This window comes from Salvelinus fontinalis, chromosome 3, assembly GCF_029448725.1.
Source record: "Salvelinus fontinalis isolate EN_2023a chromosome 3, ASM2944872v1, whole genome shotgun sequence".
In the NCBI taxonomy this organism is placed as follows: domain Eukaryota; kingdom Metazoa; phylum Chordata; class Actinopteri; order Salmoniformes; family Salmonidae; genus Salvelinus; species Salvelinus fontinalis.
The window spans coordinates 26375300-26397644 of NC_074667.1; the positions used below are offsets into that span (position 1 = coordinate 26375300).

The following is a 22345-nucleotide window of genomic DNA, read 5'->3' on the forward strand; positions in this document are numbered from 1 at the left end:
CCAGTTGACCGGGGCAGCTATAGCAGGGCATAAACTTGACAAACTGAGTTGCTGGTGCCACGTTGAAAGTCACTGAGCTCTTCAGTAAGGCCATTCTACTGCCAATGTTTGTCTATGGAGATTGCATGGCTGTGTGCTTGATTTTATACACCTGTCAGCAATGGGTGTGGCTGACTTAGCCAAAACCACTAATTTGAAGGGGTGTCCATATACTTTGGTACGTTATTGTCCTCCTGAAAGGTGAATTCCTCTTTCAGTGTCTGGTGTAAAGAGGACAGAGGATCTCGCAAGAATGGAGAATGGATGATTGATGATGCAGTGTGGCATGGAATGAGCGCATTCTAAACTTTGCAAATCTGAGTATATTACTACTCTAGTAACAGCTGCACTTAGGGAGAAAGGAGGAGGGGCCAGTCACCGCAGCAAGGCCCCGGTGTTCGCACCGGGGGATCGGGTCAGGCTCTCGACCCGAAACCTGCCCCTCCGCCTGCCCTGCCGGAAGCTGGGTCCGCGGTTTGTGGGACCATTTAAAGTCCTGAGGAGACTGAACGAGGTATGTTACAGGTTACAGCGCCTCGTCCTCCGGGTTGTCCCTGAGTGTCAAGGGGGGGTACTGTCACGACTTCCGCCGATGTCGGTCTCTCTCCTTGTTCGGGCGGCGTTCGGCGGTCAACGTCACCGGCTTTCTAGCTACCGCCGATCCACTTTTCATTTTCCATTTGTTTTGTCTTTGTTTCACACACCTGTTTTCAATCCCACAATCACTTGTTCATTATTTAACCCTCTGTTCCACACATGGTTTTTGTGAGTGATTGTTTATTTTGTATTTTCGGTCTGTCATGGTGTGCATGTATATGTTACTTTGTATATTTTATATTTTGAGTAAAGTACGTTTGATTACTCATATCTGCTGTCCTGCGCCTGACTCTCTACACCAGCTACACCTAGGACCCATTACAACAAGTTTTGCACACCTGAATTTGGGGAGTTTCTCCCAAGTTCCTTGCAGACAAGCCATGCGAAGCGAATGTGATTTATAGGATTTTTTAATTTTTATATCAGGATATTTTCTACCTGCAGGCTGAAATGTTTTTATTCGTTGTCTCTGTAGGCTATTTCTACATAGTTGTCAATAGCAATAGAAGATACTTTTAGAATTTTGATTTACCACATGATAATGATTTTGAGATACAAAGACTTTATTATAAATTAAATGAAACTGTTCCACAAAAATGTGCATATGAAAATCATAACTGGCACGCAGATCAGTAGAAATGGTAAGATAAATTGGCACTCCAAATGGAAAAGGTTGCCTACCCCTGGTGTAGCCTATTACCTACCGGTAACTTCAGGATAGTATGAGCAGAATCTGCGAATGCCAGCTGTCACGACTACTCCTGCTCCCTCCCTACTAATCAGCGGTCCTGGCAACCCACATTGCATACACCTGGAAACCATCATTGTGCACATCTGCTCCCCATCATTACGCACACCTGGACTTCATCACCACCCTGATTACTCTCCCTTTATATAGCCCTCAATAGCCTCTGTCATCAGGCAGTATTGGTTTTTGGTTACTTTTAGTACGCATCTCCTGTTTTGTATTATCATCATGTTTATTATTATTAAACTCACCTTCTGCACCTGCTTCCTGACTCCCTGCGGTGTGGCATAACCAATCAGAGATGCAGTAGGCCTATACAGTTGAAGTCGGAAGTTTACATACACCTTAGCCAAATACATTTAAACTCAGCTTTTCACAATTCCTGACATATAATCTAAGTAAAAATTCCCTGTCTTAGGTCAGTTAGGACCACCACTTTATTTTAAGAATGTGAAATGTCAGTATAATAGTAGAGCGAATGATTTTTTTCAGCTTTTATTTCTTTCTTCACATTCCCAGTGGGTCAGAAGTTTACATACTAATTGAGTGTATTTGGTAGCATTGCCTTTAAATTGTTTAACTTGGGTCAAACGTTTCGGGTAGCCTTCCACAAGCTTCCCACAATAAGTTGGGTGAATATTGGCCCATTCCTTCTGACAGAGCTGGTGTAACTGAGTCAGGTTTGTAGGCCTCCTTGCTCGCACACGCATTTTCAATTCTGCCCACAAATTTTCTATGGGATTGAGGTCAGAGCTTTGTGATGGCCACTCCAATACCTTGACTTTGTTGTCCTTAAGCCATTTTTCCACAACTTCAGAAGTATGCTTGGGGTCATTGCCCATTTGGAAGACCCATTTGCAACCAAGCTTTAACTTCCTGACCGATGTCTTGAGATGTTGCTTCAATATATCCACATAATTTCCCCCCCTCATGATGCCATCTATTTTGTGAAGTGCACCAGTCCATCCTGCTGTAAAGCACCCCCACAACATGATGCTGCCACCCCCGTGCTTCACGGTTGGGATGGTGTTCTTCAGCTTGCAAGCCTCCCCCTTTTTTCTCCAAACATAACAATGGTCATTATGGCCAAACAGTTCTATTTTTGTTTCATCAGACCAAAGGACATTTCTCCAAAAAGTACGATCTTAGTCCTCATGTGCAGTTGCAAACTGTAGTCTGGCTTTTTTATGGCGGTTTTGGAGCAGTGGCTTCTTCCTTGCTGATTGTCTTTCAGGTTATGTCGATATAGGACTCATTCTACTGTGGATTTAGATACTTTTGTACCTGTTTCCTCCAGCATCTTCACAAAGTCCTTTGCTGTTGTTCTGGGATTGATTTGCACTTTTCACACCAAAGTACGTTCATCTCTAGGAGACAGAACGCGTCTCCTTCCTGAGCGATATGACGGCTGCGTGGTCCCATGGTGTTTATACTTGTGTACTATTGTTTGTACAGATGAACGTGGTACCTTCAGGTGTTTGGAAATTGCTCCCAAGGATGAACCAGACTTGTGGAGGTCTACAAATGTTTTTCTGAGGTCTTGGCTGATTTCTTTTGATTTTCCCATGAGGTCAAGCAAAGTGGCACTGAGTTTGAAGGTATGCCTTGAAATACATCCACAGGTACAGCTCCAATTGACTCAAATTATGTAAATTAGCCTATCAGAAGCTTCTAAAGCCATGACATAATTTTCTCGAATTTTCCAAGCTGTTTAAAGGCACAGTCAACTTAGTGCATGTAAACTTCTGACCCACTGGAATTGTGTTACAGTGACTTATAAGTGAAATGATGTCTGTGAACAATTGTTGGGAAAATGACTTGTGTCATGCTCAAAGTAGATGTCCTAATCGACTTGCCAAAACTATAGTTTGTTTACAAGAAATTTGTGGAGTGGTTGAAAAACGAGTTTTAATGGCTCCGACCTAAGTGTATGTAAACTTCGACTTCAACTGTATACAAATAGACCATTGCCATATATGGATGTGTGCCATTCACTTTGAAATGGACTGTGTTTACAGCATGAGCGGTCGTGAAGCTGCCGTAGTTACAATTCTTGTGATATAGAACATCAGGCTCCAGTTTCAAAATGATTTGGAGGCACAGATGAAAAGTTGTGCATTGATACACTGGATAAAAGCAATACTTTTTTCAATGTGTGAGAAATAGGAGGTGTGGCAAGTGAGCGTGAGAAGAGTGTCAATTGCATGTGTCTCATGCCCAATGCGTGAGAGTTGGAAGGACTGCTAACGTTAAGGTGTTTTTTGCAACCAGGCCCAGAGCCATGGAGAAACCCTTGAAAAAGTCCTGTCCATGAAGCTCTGAAGCTTGGACCTGGGGACAACAAGATGGCCAGCTGTGGTGGAACAGTGAGCATGTGGGTTGGTAGGGAAGAAGGAGGGGAGGGGGGCAAAGGTGGTGGAGAGCTTTGTAGGTCAGGAGGAGGATCTTGTATTCAATCTAGTGGGAGACAGGGAGACAGTGGAGTTCATGGAGGACAGGGGTGATGTGGTGCCAGGACTTAGTATGAGTGAGAAGTCGGGCTGCAGAGTTCTGAACCATTTGGAGCTTATGGAGGGAGCTTAAGTTGAAGCCTGAGAGTAAAGTAGTCGAGACGGGAGGAGACCTGACTTTGGCAATGTTGCAGAGGTTAAAGAATAAGGATTTGACAGTCTGCTGGATGTGGTGGTCGAAGGAGAGAGTGGAGTCCAGGATAGTGCCATGGTTACATGCATGGGGGGAGAAAGAGACAGTGGTGTCGTCAATGGTGAGGGTGCCAACTTTGGTGAGGATGGATTTGGTGCCTATGAGGAGGAGTTCCGTTTTAGCACTGTTGAGCTTGAGGAAGTTTTGTTGCATCCAGGTTTTTATTGCAGAGGCATGATTCAATGTGGGTCAGAGGTGGGTTGAGGAGGGATTTGGTGCCTCGGTAGATCTGGGTGTCATCAGCATAGCAGTGAAAGTTAAGGTTGAAGTGACTGAGGATCTGACCAAAGCGGGATGTAGATGGTAAAGAGTAAGAGGCCCAGCACAGAGCCTTGGGGGACACCCAGTGTAACTGCAGCGAGTCTGAGATGTGGCCATTGAGGGAGATGTAGGAGGTCCGGTTGGTGAGGTAGGATTGTAGCCAGGAGACTACAGTGCCCTCAAAACCCAGTCCCTCCAGCCTGCTGAGTAGGTTATGATGGCTCACAGTGTCAAAGGTGGCACTAAGATCAAGGAGAATCAGGATGTTGAGGGCACCAGTACCAGCAGCGGTGAGGAGGTCACTGATGACTTTGAGGAGTGCATGATGATGGTTGTGTGAACATTTACTGTTGATATAATCATTACATCAATAGGAGATGTGCTTAGTATCAAGACCCCCTGCTGAATCATTTATACATTACAAATGCAGACAGTCTGCTGGTAGGGTGTGTTTCAGTAGTGTTACCTTGACGCTGTCGTGCCAGGGATGGTCTCGCTGGACACGTTCTGCTTCACTGGCCAGCCTCTGCAGGTTCAAGAGTTCAGGTTAGAGAACAGAGAAAACAAAGGTCCTGCCTTTTATTTTGAATAGGCCTAGTTGAATGGGAGGGATATTAAAAAAATTATATTCACAATATTTATAACAGGGCCTGTCATGTCAAATAGTGTCCACTGCCAAATGGTTTTCACCCCTGGGTCAATTAGCTGTTAGCGTCTGTTGCTGGGGACATTGCTCGAACCTGTCAAATCCTGACCGGCCTACGCAATGAACCAAAGCGTCTGTTGCTATGCAACTTGCTATACTGGTTGCTATGGTGGTTGCTAGCTCTATTTTACCTCATAGTGCTCGCGGAGGACGGAGGACAAGGGTGGTTCTGGTTCTATTTCACCTCATAAGCCCATTTCTAAAGTAGCCTGGATGAACTCTATACGTACTGGAAGTTTCAGGACAAATTAACCACACAATTATTATGAGAAACATAAGCATATTATATGACAGCAGTTCACATAATATAATACTGTAAATATTTATGTTAATAGTTCACTGACCATCTCTCACTTGTAATGTCATTGATAAAATATAAACAATTGTGTTCATAAATGGTCTGACTTCATTGAAATGTAATGGGTTTAGAAGACTATAAGAGCTGAGTGTCTTTCTGTGTAAACCACATAACCACCTGATGTTCTTATTTCTAAAATAAAAGTGAAAGTAAAACTATGGTCCCTCTATTACTATAATGGCCCCATTTACAAGAAATAGCTAGAGAAATAGGAGAGATAGACAGTCCTCCTCACTTGAATTTCACTTTCTATTGTGCAAGTATAAATTGGTGCTGATGAAATCCTTTTTTCACAACTATATCAGAATCTCAGCATCAGGAGGAACTAGTGCCATCAAGGTAAGTCTATTCACATTTTTTAATACATAGTTTATTTTATATTTTATAAACAATAGAAAACAATTTATTCTGCTGAAAGGCAAAATTGGCAGAGGACCTGATTGATATACAGTACAATATTTGCATTGCAAAAGGAAAAATCTAATTGCTATACTGTAATGTTTGTAGAAGCTGTCTATAATTTGTGCACAAATGAAATCTGTAACCTTGTCTTCAATTGTTCCTATACATCTTCTACATTATGGGGCAGTTTCCTGGACATATATTAAAACTATACAATAATTATACAATAACAAATGTTTACTGTAACACAAATTGAATTGTAACTTGCTAAAAATGCATTCCACCTGTCTTTGCTTTCACAAACACCCGAAAAGCTGGTTTGGGGTGCATTTTTTGTTCCTGAATATACTGAACAAAAATATAATATATATATATATGTAAAGTGTTGGTCTCATGTTTCATGAGCTGAAATAAATTATTCCAGAAATTTTCCATACGCACAAAAATCTTATCTCTCTCAAATTTTGTGCACAAATTTGTTTACATTCCTGTTAGTGAGCATTTCTCCTTGCCAAGATAATACATCCATACAACAGGTGTGGCATATCAAAAAGCTGATTAAACAGCATGATCATTACACCGGTGCACCTTGTGCTAGGGACAACAAAATGCCACTCTAAAATGGGAAGTTTGTCACACAACACAATGCCATAAGTTTTGAGGGAGCGTGCAATTGGCATGCTGACTGTAGAAATATCCAACAAAGCTGTTGCCAGAGAATTTAATGTTAATTTCTCTACCATAAGTCGCCTCCAACGTCATTTTAGAGAATTTGGCAGTGCGTTCAACCGGCCTCACAACCACAGAACAGGTGTTACCACGCCAGCCCAGGACATCCACATCCGGCTTCTTCACCTGCGGGATTGTCTGAGTCTGAGACCAGCCACCCTGACAGCTAATGAAACTGAGGAGTATTTCTGTCTGTAATAAAGCACTTTTGTGTGGAAAAACTGATTGGCTGGGCCTGGCTCCCCAGTGGGTGCGCCCCTGCCCAGTCATGTAAAATACATAGATTAGGCCCTAATAAATGTATTTCAAATGACTGATTTCCTTATATGAACTGTAACTCAGTAAAATCTTGGAAATTGTTGCATGTTGCATTTATATTTTTGTTCAGTGTAGATAAAAAATGTATTGGAAACAGGTTATCAAGTAATTTCACATGCCATTGAATATGTTAGTATTGCAAATGCAATCTGTTCATTTTGTGTGAAACTTCCAGTAGGGAATCCTGGATTAAGAAGCATTTAATGGAGATTCATTATTGATCTAAATCTGTGTCTGTCAAACTGACACTAAATGTAGTGTTTTCTTGTGAAATAAATAGTCAAATTGCTGACTTACATCAAGTGCTTTGCGTTTTTTGGCCAGTAGCATCTCGATGTCTGAAGCTACCTTCTCCACCATCTCATAGGGAAAATTCTTTACCAGGCTGAACTGCCTTATTTTCTCATTGTAGATCTGCAAAAAGAGTTAAAAAAACAGACATCAATTTGAGTGCAGTTAAAGGACAGTTCCACATATGTTGTACATGTACTGAATGTATTAGTGCATTTAACATCATTTGCAACAGTTTCCGATCCTTGAGTATGTGGACACCTACTCGTCGAACATTTAATTCCAAAGTCATGGGCATTACTATGGTGTACCACTTTGCTGATATAACAGCCTCCACTCTTCTGGGAAGGTTTTCCACTAGATGTTGGAACATTGCTGCGGGGACTTGTTTCCATTTAGCCACAAGAGCATTAGTGAGGTCGGGCGCTGATGTTGGGCGATTAGGCCTGGCTCGCAGTTGGCGTTCCAATTCATCCCAAAGGTGTTCAATGGGGTTGAGGTCAGGGCTATGTGCAGGCAAGTCAAGTTCTTCTACACCGATCTCGATATCCCATTTTTGTATGGACCTCGCTTTGTGCATGGGGGCATTTTCATGCTGAAACAGGAAAGGGTCTTCCTCAAACTGTTGCCACAAAGCTGGAAGCACAGAAACGTCTAAAATGTCATTTTATGCTGTAGCGTTAAGAAATCCCTTCATGAAAAACAGCCCCAGACCATTATTCCTCCCTCACCAAACTTTCCATTTGGGACTATGCATTGGGGCAGGTAGCGTTCTTCTGGCATCCGCCAAACCCAGATTCATCTGTCAGACTGCCAGATGGTGAAGCGCGATTGATCACTCCAGAGAATGTGTTCCACTGCTCCAGCCGACGCTTGGCATTGCGCATGGTGATCTAAGGCTTGTGCACGGCTGCTCGGCCATGGAAAACCATTTCATGAAGGTCCCAACGAACAGTTTTTGTGCTGATGTTGCTTCCAGAGGCAGTTTGGAACTCGGAGGTGAGTGTTGCAACCGAGGACAGATGATTTTTACACGCTTCAGCACTGGTGGTCCTGTTCTGTGAGCTTGTTACCACTTCGCGGCTGAGCCGTTGTTGCTCCTAGACGTTTCCACTTCCCAATAACAACACTTACAGTTGCCCAGGACAGCTCTTGCAGGGCAGAAATGTTAAGAACTGACTTGTTGGAAAGGTGGAATCCTATGACGGTGCCACGTTGAAAGTCACTGAGCTCTTCAGTACAGGCCATTCTACTGCCAATGTTTGTCTATGGAGATTGCATGGCTGTGTACTCAATTTTATACACTTGTCAGCAACGGGTGTGGCTGAAATAGCTGAATCCACTAATTTGAAGGGGTGTCCACATACTTCTGGCCATGTAGTGTAGCTACTAGGGTCGTGACGATACCAATATCACAATGTTCCAAGATGGCGTAGCAGTCGGACGTGTGTTTTGTCTTGTCCCGTCCCGTTTAAATATCGTTTTCTTTTCGAATATATTTTAATCTCACTTTAGACCCAAACTGTTATAGACCTATATCCATCCTGCCCTGCCTTTCTAAAATCTTCGAAAGCCAAGTTAACAAACAGATCACCGACTATTTTGAATCCCACCGTACCTTCTCCACTATGCAATCTGATTTCAGAGCTGGTCATGGGTGCATCACAGCCACGCTCAAGGTCCTAAACGATATCATAACCACCATCGATAAAAGACAGTACTGTGCAGCCGTCTTCATCGACCTGGCCAAGGCTTTCGACTCTGTCAATCACCACATTCTTATCGGCAGACTCAATTGCCTTGGTTTCTCAAATGACTGCTTCGCCTGGTTCACCAACTACTTCTCAGATAGAGTTCAGTGTGTCAAATTGGAGGGCCTGTTGTCCGGACCTCTGGCAGTCTCTATGGGGGTGCCACAGGGTTCAATTCTCGGGCCGACTCTTTTCTCAGTATATATCAATGATGTCGCTCTTGTTGCTGGAGATTCTCTGATCCACCTCTATGCAGACGACACCATTCTGTATACAGCTGGCCCTTCTTTGGACACTGTGTTAACAAACCTCCAAACGAGCTTCAATGCCATACAACGCTCCGTCCGTGGCCTCCAACTGCTCTTAAATGCTAGTAAAACTAAATGCATGCACTTCAACTGATTGCTGCCCGCACCCGCCCGCCCGACTAGCATCACTACTCTGGACGGTTCAGACTTAGAATATGTGGACAACTACAAATACCTAGGTGTCTGGTTAGACTGTAAACTCTCCTTCCAGACTCACATTAAGCATCTCCAATCCAAAATTAAATCTAGAATAGGCTTCCTATTTCGCAACAAAGCATCCTTCACTCATGCTGCCTAACATACCCTTGTAAACCTGACTATCCTACCAATCTTTGACTTCGGCGATGTCATTTACAAAATAGCCTCCAACACTCTACTCAGCAAACTGGATGTAGCCTATCACAGTGCCATCCGTTTTGTCACCAAAGCCCCGTAACCTACCCACCACTTCGACCTGTATGCTCTAGTCGGCTGGCCCTCGCTACATATTCGTCGCCAAACCCACTGGCTCCAGGTCATCTATAAGTCTTTGCTAGGTAAAGCCCCGCCTTATCTCAGCTCACTGGTCACCATTGCAATGCCCACCTGTAGCACGCGCTCCATCAGGTATATTTCACTGGTCATCCCCAAAGCCAACACTTACTTTGGCCGCCTTTCCTTCGAGTTCTCTGCTGCCAATGACTGGAACGAATTGCAAAAATCACTGAAACTGGAGACTTATATCTCCCTCTCTAACTTTAAGCATCAGCTGTCAGAGCAGCTTGCCGATCACTGTACCTGTACACAGCCAATCTGTAAATAGCACACCCAACTACCTCATCCCCATATTGTTATTTATCTTCTTGCTCTTTTGCACCCCAGTATCTCTACTTGCACATCAATTACTCCAGTCTTAATGCTAAATTGTAATTATTTCGCCTCTATGGCCTATTTATTGCCTTACTTCCCTAATATTCTACATTTCCACACACTGTACATAGTTTTTTCTATTGTGTTATTGACTGTACGTTTGTTTATGTGTAACTCTGTGTTGTTGTTTTTGGCACACTGCTTTGCTTTATCTTGGTCAGGTCGCAGTTGTAAATGAGAACTTCTCAACTGGCCTATCTGGTTAAATAAAGGTGAAATAAAAAAAGAATACAAATAAAATATTCCTTAGTATCGTGGCAAGGAAACAAAACATGAAGCGGATTAAACTTCTTTAGGAAAACAGCCCTAATGTTGGAAACAAACATCATTATGTTGACATTCAGAGTCACATGTATTTACTTTTCAAGCTATAGCACACTATCTTACATACAGCAGGTATTTAAAGGACCAAAGGTCTGCTTCGTATTTTCATTTTTGACATGGAAAGAATATTGTAATACTGGTATCCACCCAGCCCTAATAGCTTCAGTGCAGACATGGCGTACTATTCAACCCAAATAGTATTTTTTTGATCCAGGGATGAGTTAAAGGCCTAATGCAGCCGTTTTTATCTCACTATCAAATCATTTCATGGTAACAATTAAGTACCTTTCTGTGATTATTTTTTAACCATTTTAATTGAAAACAAACAAAAATAGCTTCTTAGCGAGCAATTTCTCAAGCAAGAATTGGGATAGGACTGTCTGGGAGTGGTCTGAGTGGGGAGGTGAAAACTAGCTGTTATTGGCTTTTTCTTATTGGTCTACTAACTAATTTACCACCTGGGGATGTCACCAGGCAGGCCAATACTCCATCCCACCAAAACAGGCTGAAATTTCAATTATCATAATTTTCACAATTTCACCGTATTAGTGTGGATATATATATAAAACACAGGAAAATAAAGTTGACTGCACTGAGCCTCTAATTCCACGAATTAAATTATTTATCTCTGTAAATTCTATTTAATTCAATTCAAATTCCAGGCCAGTCTTTAAATTCAGAGATAATTAAATTCCTCCATTCAAATGTTAGGTGAATTCCAATAACTAAATTCCCAATTCTATATTAGGTCACAACAATTACACAAATACAAATTCAATTCCCTCAGGCTTTCAGGCAGATCATGTGACTGTTCAAACAGCCTACCTATACTGGAACTATAGAAATACAAGTTGAAAGTATTGAAAACAAATCCTGCAGTCAATGTTTGATACATTCCATTCCATTGTTTGGACTTTAAATGTCCAATTCCAATTAGTCTAATTCCAATTCAATAACTTGAAAGATTGTTGAAATTATAATTACATTGGAATTGACCCCAACCCTGTTACATTCCCTCTCAGAAAAGCAAACATGGGTGGAGAAGAATCAACGCCAGCACGAACGCCAGCACCGACGCCAGCAAGGACACCATCACCACCACCACCACCAACCCCACCAAAGAAGGGTAAGAGAGATGACATATCTGTAAAATACAGTCAACCACTGATAGTGAATATCAGGTGTGAGTGCAAATTCTGTTCAAGCAAAGTGCATCGGTCCCAATTCTTTTTACTTGTTCTGGGAACCTGAATACACCGTTTTAGTGCATGGATTGACCACAGCCCCAAGGCTTTACTTATAAAGCACATGCCCTGTAGGGGTGGCAGGTAGCCTAGTGGTTAAAGCATTAGGCCAGTAACTGAAAGGTTGCTGGATCGAATCCACGAGCTGAAAAATCTGTCATTCTGCCACTGAACAAGGCACTTGATGGCCTATTGGGGAACAGTGGGTTATTGTAAATAAGAATTTGTTAACTCACTTGCCTAGTTAAATAAAGAGAAAATGTAACCCTACCCTCATTAATTATGTGTCATTGTAATCAACATTTGAATGTAATTGGAATGTGGAAAACAATAATTAAGTGAATTTAATCAAAATGTGTTCTATGTGTGTCACACAGAATTTGACAATCAATGGAGGGAAACATGTTGGACGTAAGTACTGTACCGACTGACCGATATGGAGGATGAAAGTAAAACGAAAGTTTTGGTTATTTTAAAAGTTGTATTTAACCTTTAACTAGTCAAGTCAGTTAAGAACAAATTCTTATTTACAATGACAGCCTAGCCCAGCCAAACCCTAAACCAGAAAACACTGGGCCAATTGTGCACCACCCTATGGCACTCCCAGTCACGGCCAGTTGTGATACAGCCTGGAATCAAACCAGTGCGTGATACCTCACGCACTAAGATGCAGTGCCTTAGACCGCTGCGCCACTCGGGAGTTATCCTGTTGAGGATGGGGGCGCTGTTGTGACTATTTATGCTAATTGGGTAATTTTTGAAACGGCTTCCCACAAAGTTCTTGATCATACAATATGCATATTATTATTATTATTGGATAGAAAACAGTCTATAGTTTCTATAGGAGTTGAAATTTTGTCTCTAAGTGGAACAGAGCCCATTCTACAGCAATTTCCCTGACATGGAGTCAGATTTCAGAAATGTTGGCCACTGTTCTGGAGTCAGTTAAAAGGGCACTGTTATTGCTATGACTATACGGACACTGCTTACGTCTTCCCCTGGATGCCTTTACGTGATGACGATTTCAATGGGGTCGATTGCGCGTTCACAGGCACTACAAATGAAAAAACCCTGAGACTAGTCACTCTTTTGGAGCTGCGTCATGCGCCTAGAGGACACCGACCCGCGCCTGTTCCAAGCATTAGTGGAGGGAGTAATATTACTCGGGTCATGTTTCTACTCGTTATGGGAGTTAAAAACATCATAAGGTAGTTAATTTAAAGCGTTTATAGCAATTTATATCCGTTTAGTGCGATTTTGGGACATTTATTTCTTTAACGCTGTGAATAGCTGGGCACGCTTTCAGTTCATCCCGAACGCAGTTGGCATTTCCACATGGCAAGAGGACAGCTTTCCACCAAAAGACGATTACTCCCAAGAAAGGATCCTTTGCCCAAGATACTGATGGAAGAACAGCTCAAAGTAGGACATTTTTATTATGATAAATCGTGTTTCTGTCGAAAAATGTTAGTGGCTTAGGACGCCATGTTTTTTGACGTAGCTTCGCTTGGCGCAAACTGTATTGAAAAGTAAGGATAAATTAAAAAATGTAATTCCGCAATTGTATTAAGAATTAAATTGTCTATCAATCCCTGTCCACCCTATATTTTTTAGTCACGTTTATGAGTATTTATGTATAAGAGTAGATCACTGTCTAAGTGGCGCACGGACATTTTCTCACCAGCTTGGCTACATTTCACATTGTCTAACCATGATTTTGGTGGCTAAATATAAACATTTTCGATCAAACTCTATATGGATTGTGTAATATGATGTTACAGGAGTGTCATCTGAAGAATTCTGAGAAGGTTAGTGAAAAAATTAATATATTTTTGGCGATGTTGACGTTATCGCCCACTTTGGCTAGAATCAATGCTGGGCTGCTATGTGCTATGTGCTATGCTAATATAACGATTTATTGTGTTTTCGCTGTAAGACACTTAGAAAATCTGAAATATTGTCTGTATTCACAGGATCTGTGTCTTTCGATTCGTGTATGCTGTGTATTTTTACGAAATGTTTGATGATTAGTAAGTAGGTAAACACGTTGCTCTAAGTAGTTTTTCTATTCCATTTGTGACGGTGGGTGCAATTGTAACCTATGCCATCTACCTGAAATATGCACTTTTTTCTAACAAAACCTATCCCATACCATAAATATGTTATCAGACTGTCATCTAATGAGTTTTTTTCTTGGTTAGGGGCTATAAATATCTTAGTTTAGCCGAATTGGTGATAGCTACTGGTGTTGGTGGACAAATAAAAGATGGTGGATTATGCTAATGTGTTTTTAGGTAATAGATGTACATCTTTACATATTGTGTCTTCCCTGTAAAACATTTTAAAAATCGGACATGTTGACTGGATTCACAAGATCTGTGTCTTTCATTAGCTGTATTGGACTTTAATGTGTGAAAGTTAAATATTTAAAAAAAATATTTTTTTTGAATTTCGCGGCACTGGTTTTTCAGTGGGGGTGGGGGGGGTGTGCCGCTAGCGGCACACTCATCCTAGACAGGTTATCATTACAATCACTATCAAGGGTTGTGTTGTGTGAATGGTGTGCTGTGCTAAATTGCTGATATCAGTTTCCCACCATCTTAAATCAATTAAGTCCTGGTGTTATCTTGATGCAATTTCCCTGTACATAATTATAAGCAGTCTATGGCCACTGTTTTGCATTGAATCTGTGCCACAAATGCTAAAAGGTTAGCATTTGGAAACAGTGGCCAGGTAAACAAAACAATAAGTAACAGGTACTCTTCATTGTCTCTCACAGTAAAGAAGAGAGAGACCACATGGTGGATGAACTGAGGAACTTTAAACTGAGTGATCCTGATGTGGGTCAGCTCAGATGCCTGCTATATGGACCAGTAGGTGCAGGAAAGTCCAGCTTCATCAACTCAGTCAACAATGTCTTCCAAAATCGGATGACAAGTAGTGCCCTGGTAGCTTCTACCTCTGGCACAAGCTTCACCATGACAGTAAGCTGCAGTGCCTAATACATTTAACACAGACACAATGCAGGTATGGGATATGGCTCCCTAATATATCCTGGTACACTAAGACACAGTATTTCATGAGCTACAAACAGGCAGAACAGAGATATGAAGAGGAACTGTAGAAACAAAGCGAGGTCGTCTGCGCTCTTTTAAATGCAAAACGTAGTCAATCACAGGGGCGTAGGTTTTGAAAAAGTAGGACCATAGAAAGGACTGTTGGAGACTCAAATGCACAAATATGTATAATTTCTATGTTTTCATATAAAAAGGTGCATAAAGAAAATGAACAAGACAAATGAAAGCACACAAATCTGGCTATAAAGAAAACATAAATTAGTTGATTACATCACATAATAAAGCCTAGATTAATGCAAAGGATGTAACTATTCAGTAGAATAGGAAGTAGAAACGAACACAGTATCAATGTAATATTATGTATTCTACTGCTTAGTTACATCCTTTGACTTAAAAACCGAAACGGTCTTGCATTTTTACTTTATGCACCTTTTTGCACGTCGGGGCATTGTGCCCAAGATAAATGATATATACAGTACCAGTCAAATGTTTGGATACACCTACTCATTCAAGGGTTTTTCTTAACTTTTACTATTTTCTACATTGTAGAATAATAGTGAAGACATCAAAACTATGAAATAACACATATGGAATCATGTAGTAACCAAAAAGTGTGAAACAAATCAAAATATATTTTATATTTGAGAGTCGTCAAAGTAGCCACCCTTTCTTTGCCTTGATGACAACTTTGCACACTCTTGGCATTCTCTCAACCAGCTTCATGAGGTAGTAACCTGGAATGCATTTCAATTAACAGGTGTGCCTTGTTAATTTGTGGAATTTCTTTCCTTCTTAATGTGTTTGAGTCAATCAGTTGTGTTGTGACAAGGTAAGGGTGGTATACAGAAGATATCCCTATTTGGTAAAAGATCAAGTCCATATTATGGCATGAACAGCTCAAATAAGCAAAGAGAAACGACATATGGTCAGTCAATTCGGAAAATTTCAAGAACTTTTAAAGTTTCTTGAAGTGTAGTCGCAAAAACCATCAAGCGCTTAGATGAAACTGGCTTTCATGAGGACTGCCACAGGAAAGGAAGACCCAGAGTTACCTCTGCTGCAGAGGATAAGTTCATTAGAGTTACCAGCCTCAGAAATTGCAGCCCAAATAAATGCTTCACAGGGTTCAAGTAACAGATATCTCAACATCAACTGTTCAGAGGAGACTGCGTGAATCAGGCCATCATGGTTGAATTACTACAAAGAAAACACTACTAAAGGACACCAATAATAAGAAGAGACTTGCTTGGGCAAGAAACATGAGCAATGGACATTAGACCAGTGGAAATCTGTCCTTTGGTCTGAGGAGTCCAAATGTGCAATTTTTGGTTCCAACCACTGTGTCTTTGTGAGACGCAGAGTAGGTGAACGGATGATCTCCGCATGGGTGTTTTCCACCGTGAAACATGGAGGAGGAGGTATGATGGTGTGGGGTGTTTTGCTGGTGACACTGTCTGTGATTTATTTAGAATTCAAGGCACACTTAACCAGCATGGCTACCACAGCATTCTGCAGCGATATGGCATCCCATCTGGTTTGCGCTTAGTGGGACTATCATTTGTTTTTCAACAGGACAATGACTCAACACATCTCAAGGCTGTGTAAGGGCTATTTGACCAAGGAGAGTGACGGAGTGCTGCATCAGATGAGCTGGCCTCCACAATCAACCAACCTCAACCCAATTGAGATGCTTTGGGATGATTTGGACAAGTGAAGGAAAAGCAGCCAACAAGTGCTCAGCATTTGTGGGAACTCCTTCAAGACTGTTGGAAAAGCATTCCAAGTGAAGCTGGTTGAGAGAATGCCAAGAGTCTGCAAAGCTGTCATCAAGGCAAAATGTGGCTACTTAAAGAATCAAAAATATAAAATATATTTGGCCTTGTTTAACACTTTTTTGGTTACTACATGATTCCATATGTGTTATTTCATAGTGTTGATGTCTTCACTATTATTCTACAATGTAGAAAATTGTAAAAATTAAGAAAACCCCTTCAATGAGTGTCCAAACTTTTGACTGGTACTGTACACACACACACACACACACACACATTTACACTAGGAACAGCTTTCTACTATTGAGTTGCACCCTCTTTTGCTTTCAAAACAACCTCAATTCGTCGAGGCATGGACTCTAAAAGTTGTCGAAAACGTTGCACTGTGTCATGACAGGGACGCTGACTTATGTTGACTCCAATGCTTCTCACAGTTGTGTTAAGTTGGCTGGATGTCCTTTGGGTGGTGGACCATTCTTGATACACACGAGAAACTGTTGAGCATGAAAAACGCAGAAGCGTTGCAGTTTTGACACAAACCGGTGCGCCTGGCACCTACGACCAGACCCCGATCAAAGGCACTTAAATCTTTTGTCTTGCTCATTCACCCTCTGAATGGCAAACATACACAATGCCATGTCTAAATTGTCTCAAGGCTCAGAAGTTTACATACAGTAAGTTGACAGTGCCTTTAAACAGCTTGGAAAATTCCAGAAAATTATGTCATGGCTTTAGAAGCTTCTGATTTAATAATTGTTAATAAATGCACTAATTGACATAATTTGAGTCAATTGGAGGTGTACCTGTGGATAAATTTCAAGGCCTACCTTCAAACTCAGTGCCTCTTTGCTTGACATCATTGAAAAATCAAAAGAAATCAGCCAAGACCTCAGAAAAAAAAAACTTGTAGACCTCCACAAGTCTGGTTCATCCTTGGGAGCAATTTCCAAATGCCCGAAGGTACCACATTCATCTGTACAAACAATAGTACGCAAGTATAAACACCATGGGACCACACAGCCGTCATACCGCTCAGGAAGGAGACGCGTTCTGTCTCCTAGAGATGAACGTACTTTGTTGCGAAAAATGCAAATCAATCCCAGAACAACAGCAAAGGACCTTGTGAAGATGCTGGAGAAAACAGGTACAAAAGTATCTATATCCACAGTAAAACAAGTCCTATATCGACATAACCTGAAAGACCACTCAGCAAGGAAGAAGCCACTGCTCCAAAAAAAAAAAAAAAAACAGACGACAATTTGCAACTGCACATGGGGACAAAGATCGTACTTTTTGGAGGAATGTCCTTTGGTCTGATGAAACAGAAATAGAACTGTTTGGCCATAATGACCATTGTTATGTTTGGAGGAAAAAGGGGGAAGCTTGCAAGCCGAAGAACACCATCCCAACCGTGAAGCACGGGAGTGGCAGCATCATGTTGTGGGGGTGATTTGATGCAGGAGGGACTAGTGCACTTCACAAAATAGATGGCATCATGAGGGAGGAAAAGTATGTGAATATATTGAAGCAACATCTCAAGACATTAGTCATGAAGTTAAAGCTTGGTCGCAAATGGGTCTTCCAAATGGGCAATGACCCCAAGTGTACTTCCAAAGTTGTTGCAAAATGGCTTAAGGACAACAAAGTCAAGGTATTGGAGTGGCTATCACAAAGCCCTGAACTCAATCCTATAGAAAATGTGTGCGCAGAACTGAAAAAGTGTGTGCGAGCAAGGAGGCCTACAAACCTGACTCAGTTACACCAGCTCTGTCAGGGGGAATGGTCCAAAATTCACCCAACTTATTGTGGGAAGCTTGTGGAAGGCTACCCGAAACGTTTGACCCAAGTTAAACAATTTAAAGGCAATGCTCCCAAATACTAATTGAGTGTATGTAAACTTCTGACCCACTGGGAATGTGATGAAAGAAATAAAATCTGAAATATATTATTCTCTCTACTTTTTTTCTGACATTTCACATTCTTAAAATAAAGTAGTGATCCTAACTGACCTAAGACAGGGAATTTTTACTTGGATTAAATGTCAGGAATTGTGGAAAAACTGAGTTTAAATGTATTTGGCTAAGATGTATGTAAACTTCCGACTTCAACTGCAGCTTTTACCTGGATTCACCTGGATTCACCTGGTCAGTCTGTCATGGAATGTTTTGTAGTCTGTGTATATATTTGTTGACTCTGAGCCTCAGTTTGGGATGCTTTTCATGTTTCTGAGTGTGAGGGTATCTATCCTTTCCATAGAAATGTTATTAAATAAAATGTTTATTTTCAGTATGACACACACTACATTCAGGGCCGTTCAGGAGAAAAATGTCTTCCCTTTGCATTCAATGATGTCATGGGTCTGGAAACACAAAAAAATGGGTTGCACCCTGGTGACATCATCAATGCTCTGAAGGGCCACCTACCAGAGGGCTATGAGGTAAAGCAGACGTCAAACACACACACACACACACACACACACACACACACACACACACACACACACACACACACACACACACACACACACACACACACACACACACACACACACACACACACACACACACACACACACACACACACACACACACACACACTAACAAATCTTATATTTTCTTGGCCAGTTCAATCCTTTACACCCATTATCGGACCAAAAGAACGAATTCATTCAGAATCCCAGTTTAAGTGGCAAAACTCACTGCCTGGTGAGTATTGTGTCAGCGGACAAACTCTCTATCATGTCAAAGGAGGTCATAGACAAGATGAGGAACATCAGGGCAGAAGCCAGCAGACTGAGTAAGTACCCTCTTTAAACTCTGTTTCTCAATGGTAACTACAACTATGGCTGGCGATCAGTTGTCACCTTTCAGCTGCAGCTCTTGACTTTTCACTATTACATTATACAGTGTTACTTATGCTAGTCCTTCAATTCATTAAATATTAATTTCTACGGCAGAAATCCCTCAAGTTGTTGTCATGACCATGCCAGACAAGGCTTGTGAGCTGGTGAACAAGGATGTGACGAGAATCTACTACAGCAAGGAGATCAAAAAGAAGGTAAATCACATAACCTCAGACCTGATCAAATTTTACATTGCCTGGACAAGTGTTTAACATGTCAACTAACCATATAATATGATGAGGCAATCTGATGCCCAACTGCACAGTTGATGATGTGGCACGCAACCATCGGTTGACGCAATGTTATGTCTGTGATGTAGTCAGCCATTAAATCTTGGTTGTGCTGACATGATTCAATGATCATCACTCAAGAAAAACTGATCCAGCCGTTTCTGTCTCCAACGTTTTTCAGATGCAGGAATGCAGTAATGAGCTAGGCGTTCCCATGAACTGCATCCTGCCGGTGAAGAACTACCACGAGGAGAAGAAGCTGGTTAACGACATGGATATCCTGATACTGGACGCCATGACTCAGATTATGAACTTCGCCAACGACTACCTCTGGAAACTCCAACAACATGCAATTCAAAAATAGAATGAGTATTAAGAGATGAGTTAGTGAGCCCTGCAGTTTAAGATTGGAATAAAGTTCTTAATTTCTATAGTTTTGACATTGTGGTGGTATCATTTTACTTCCATGTAGAGGCCTAAATGGGTTATCTGCGGCTCTGGGAGAAATGTATTTTGAGTGAGTATGCATTTCGTGTGACAAGAAAATCTTTAAAATAAACTGAACATTTCTGTGCATATATGCTACTTTTTAACATCAACACCCAACAGTGTACAATTGTGTTAGATAAACTAGCATCCTTCACTGAATTCTTTCGATGACTAAAACTGATTTTAAACCATACTTTGTTTTACTGATATTGCTGTAACATTAATTTGATGTGACATTGTTGTATCTCTTTTTGTAGCTTTTCTGCTTAAGTTGAGTTAATTTCCAGGTAAATTTTAAGTTAAATAAATACATTTTTTAAATGACATTGCCACCTTTCTCTCTATAACCAGGTTTCCATTCAACCATTTCATGGGGATGAATTACCTGACGCATAAAGAAACTCATGATAGGCCTGATGGAAACGACAAATTTGGCAGTAAAATTTCCCAATGTCGACAAAACAAAATACACTACACAAGGGTGGATAGTTTTTGGAGTCTGTGAAATAGATTATGCGACAATTGTAGTGGAAAGCATTTAAGAGCAAATATTGCTATAATAACCATCATATCGAAGTAAACTTGGAGTCACGCGATGGTATGTTATGTTGTACAACCACCGCAACGTGGAAAAGCATGCAGAGTTTATAGGCAGATTAAATACCGTAAATTATGATGAATTTATGCTAGTTAACCTGTTGAATGTTAATGTGAAGTGGATGGCTGTATAAACATATCTTCATGAGAGGGCCATTGAAATGGGTCCTAGGTGTAACTGGTGTAGAGAGTCAGGCGCAGGACAGCAGATATGAGTAATCAAACGTACTTTACTCAAAATCTAAAATACACAAAGTAACAAATACACGTACATCATGACATACCGAAAATACAAAATAAAATATCACTCACAAAAACCATGTGGGGAACAGAAGGTTAAATAATGAACAAGTGATTGTGTGATTGAAAACAGGTGTGTGAAACAAAGACAAAACAAATAGAAAATGAAAAGTGGATCGGCGGTAGCTAGAAGGCCGGTGACGTCGACCGCCGAACGCCGCCCGAACAAGGAGAGGGACCGACTTCGGCGGAAGTCGTGACAGCCATGAACAGTACCTAGTAATGCCTTACACTGTCAGAAAGTGGTTTTGTTGCTTCTTTGGGATATTTATTATTTGTATTAATTCTTGCACTAGCACGCACTGCTATAGTAAATAGTATGACAAAATAAACATTTTAGATTTAATTTTCAAATTTTATTCGCTATGAACAACCAATTCATGAAAAATGACAATTGATATGCTATGAGATTTCAGCTGCCTAATTTACTGTAATAATTTGGTATAAAACTAGTGGTCGGAAAATCTGACAAATTTCCTGGTGCACTGCTCTCATTCATTGATGTCTCTATCCCCCTGTGAAGAACACAAAGTGGTTTTGTATCACATCTTCAAATTGTGTTTTTAAAATGAAATTCGATATAAAATGATGAGACTTCCTATGGCTGCAGTAGACTCTCAGCTTTGCAGCTCTATGCAGTTTGTGTGCCTGTGTTTACCGTCCACCACAAATTGAAGGATAGTCCGGTCAGCGATGACCCTTTTCCTAACCTAAACCTAATTCCCCTAACCTACTATGTTAATTCTCCTAACCTGCTGCGTAAGTCGTGTCCTTATCGAAGTGGCGCGTTTTTATGGAATCTCGATTCAAAAAGCCCCATCGGTGACGTCTCTGGTAATTCTTTTGACTTCGTCTTTCTGGCAGATGGACGCCTACTTGGCGTATCGCTGTCACCGTTGGTTTGAGTGCACACTACACTCTCAACCCAAAGTTTTGATTGTGACTAAAACTAACCAGTAACCTTACATAAAAGTAACAAGCTTCCTGTCCCATCAGAACATGCAAGAGTATTGTAGCGAATACCTATTAAAATACAATTTAAAAGAACGTTAGAATTTGATTTGACATTGCACTTTTAATTGGTCCAATATTTTTGACAGAAATTGTCTGTGTCACCAGTAGGGTTGCCAACTTTCTCACTACCAAATAAGGGACAGAAGGTGGCGTGCCAGTGCACGGTGCCACGGCGGTGTGGGTATGGCATTGTGGGAATGAATATACAGTGTATATTCATATTCTTATTCAATTGGAATGGCAAAACATTTATATATTCCATTTAGTCTATAGCTT

General features: G+C 41.1%; 1 protein-coding gene across 1 annotated transcript; it reads left to right on the plus strand.

Moving 5' to 3' along the window:
• Positions 1 to 5677: 5677 nt before the first annotated feature.
• On the plus strand, positions 5678 to 20439 carry LOC129842105 (interferon-induced protein 44-like). The gene is made up of 8 exons (XM_055910501.1): positions 5678 to 5751; positions 11467 to 11570; positions 12066 to 12099; positions 14468 to 14672; positions 18825 to 18974; positions 19162 to 19333; positions 19494 to 19594; positions 19851 to 20439. Exons 2-8 carry the CDS (start codon positions 11477 to 11479, stop codon positions 20031 to 20033), a joined length of 939 nt encoding a protein of 312 aa, XP_055766476.1. The 5' UTR covers positions 5678 to 5751; positions 11467 to 11476; the 3' UTR covers positions 20034 to 20439.
• Positions 20440 to 22345: the final 1906 nt, after the last annotated feature.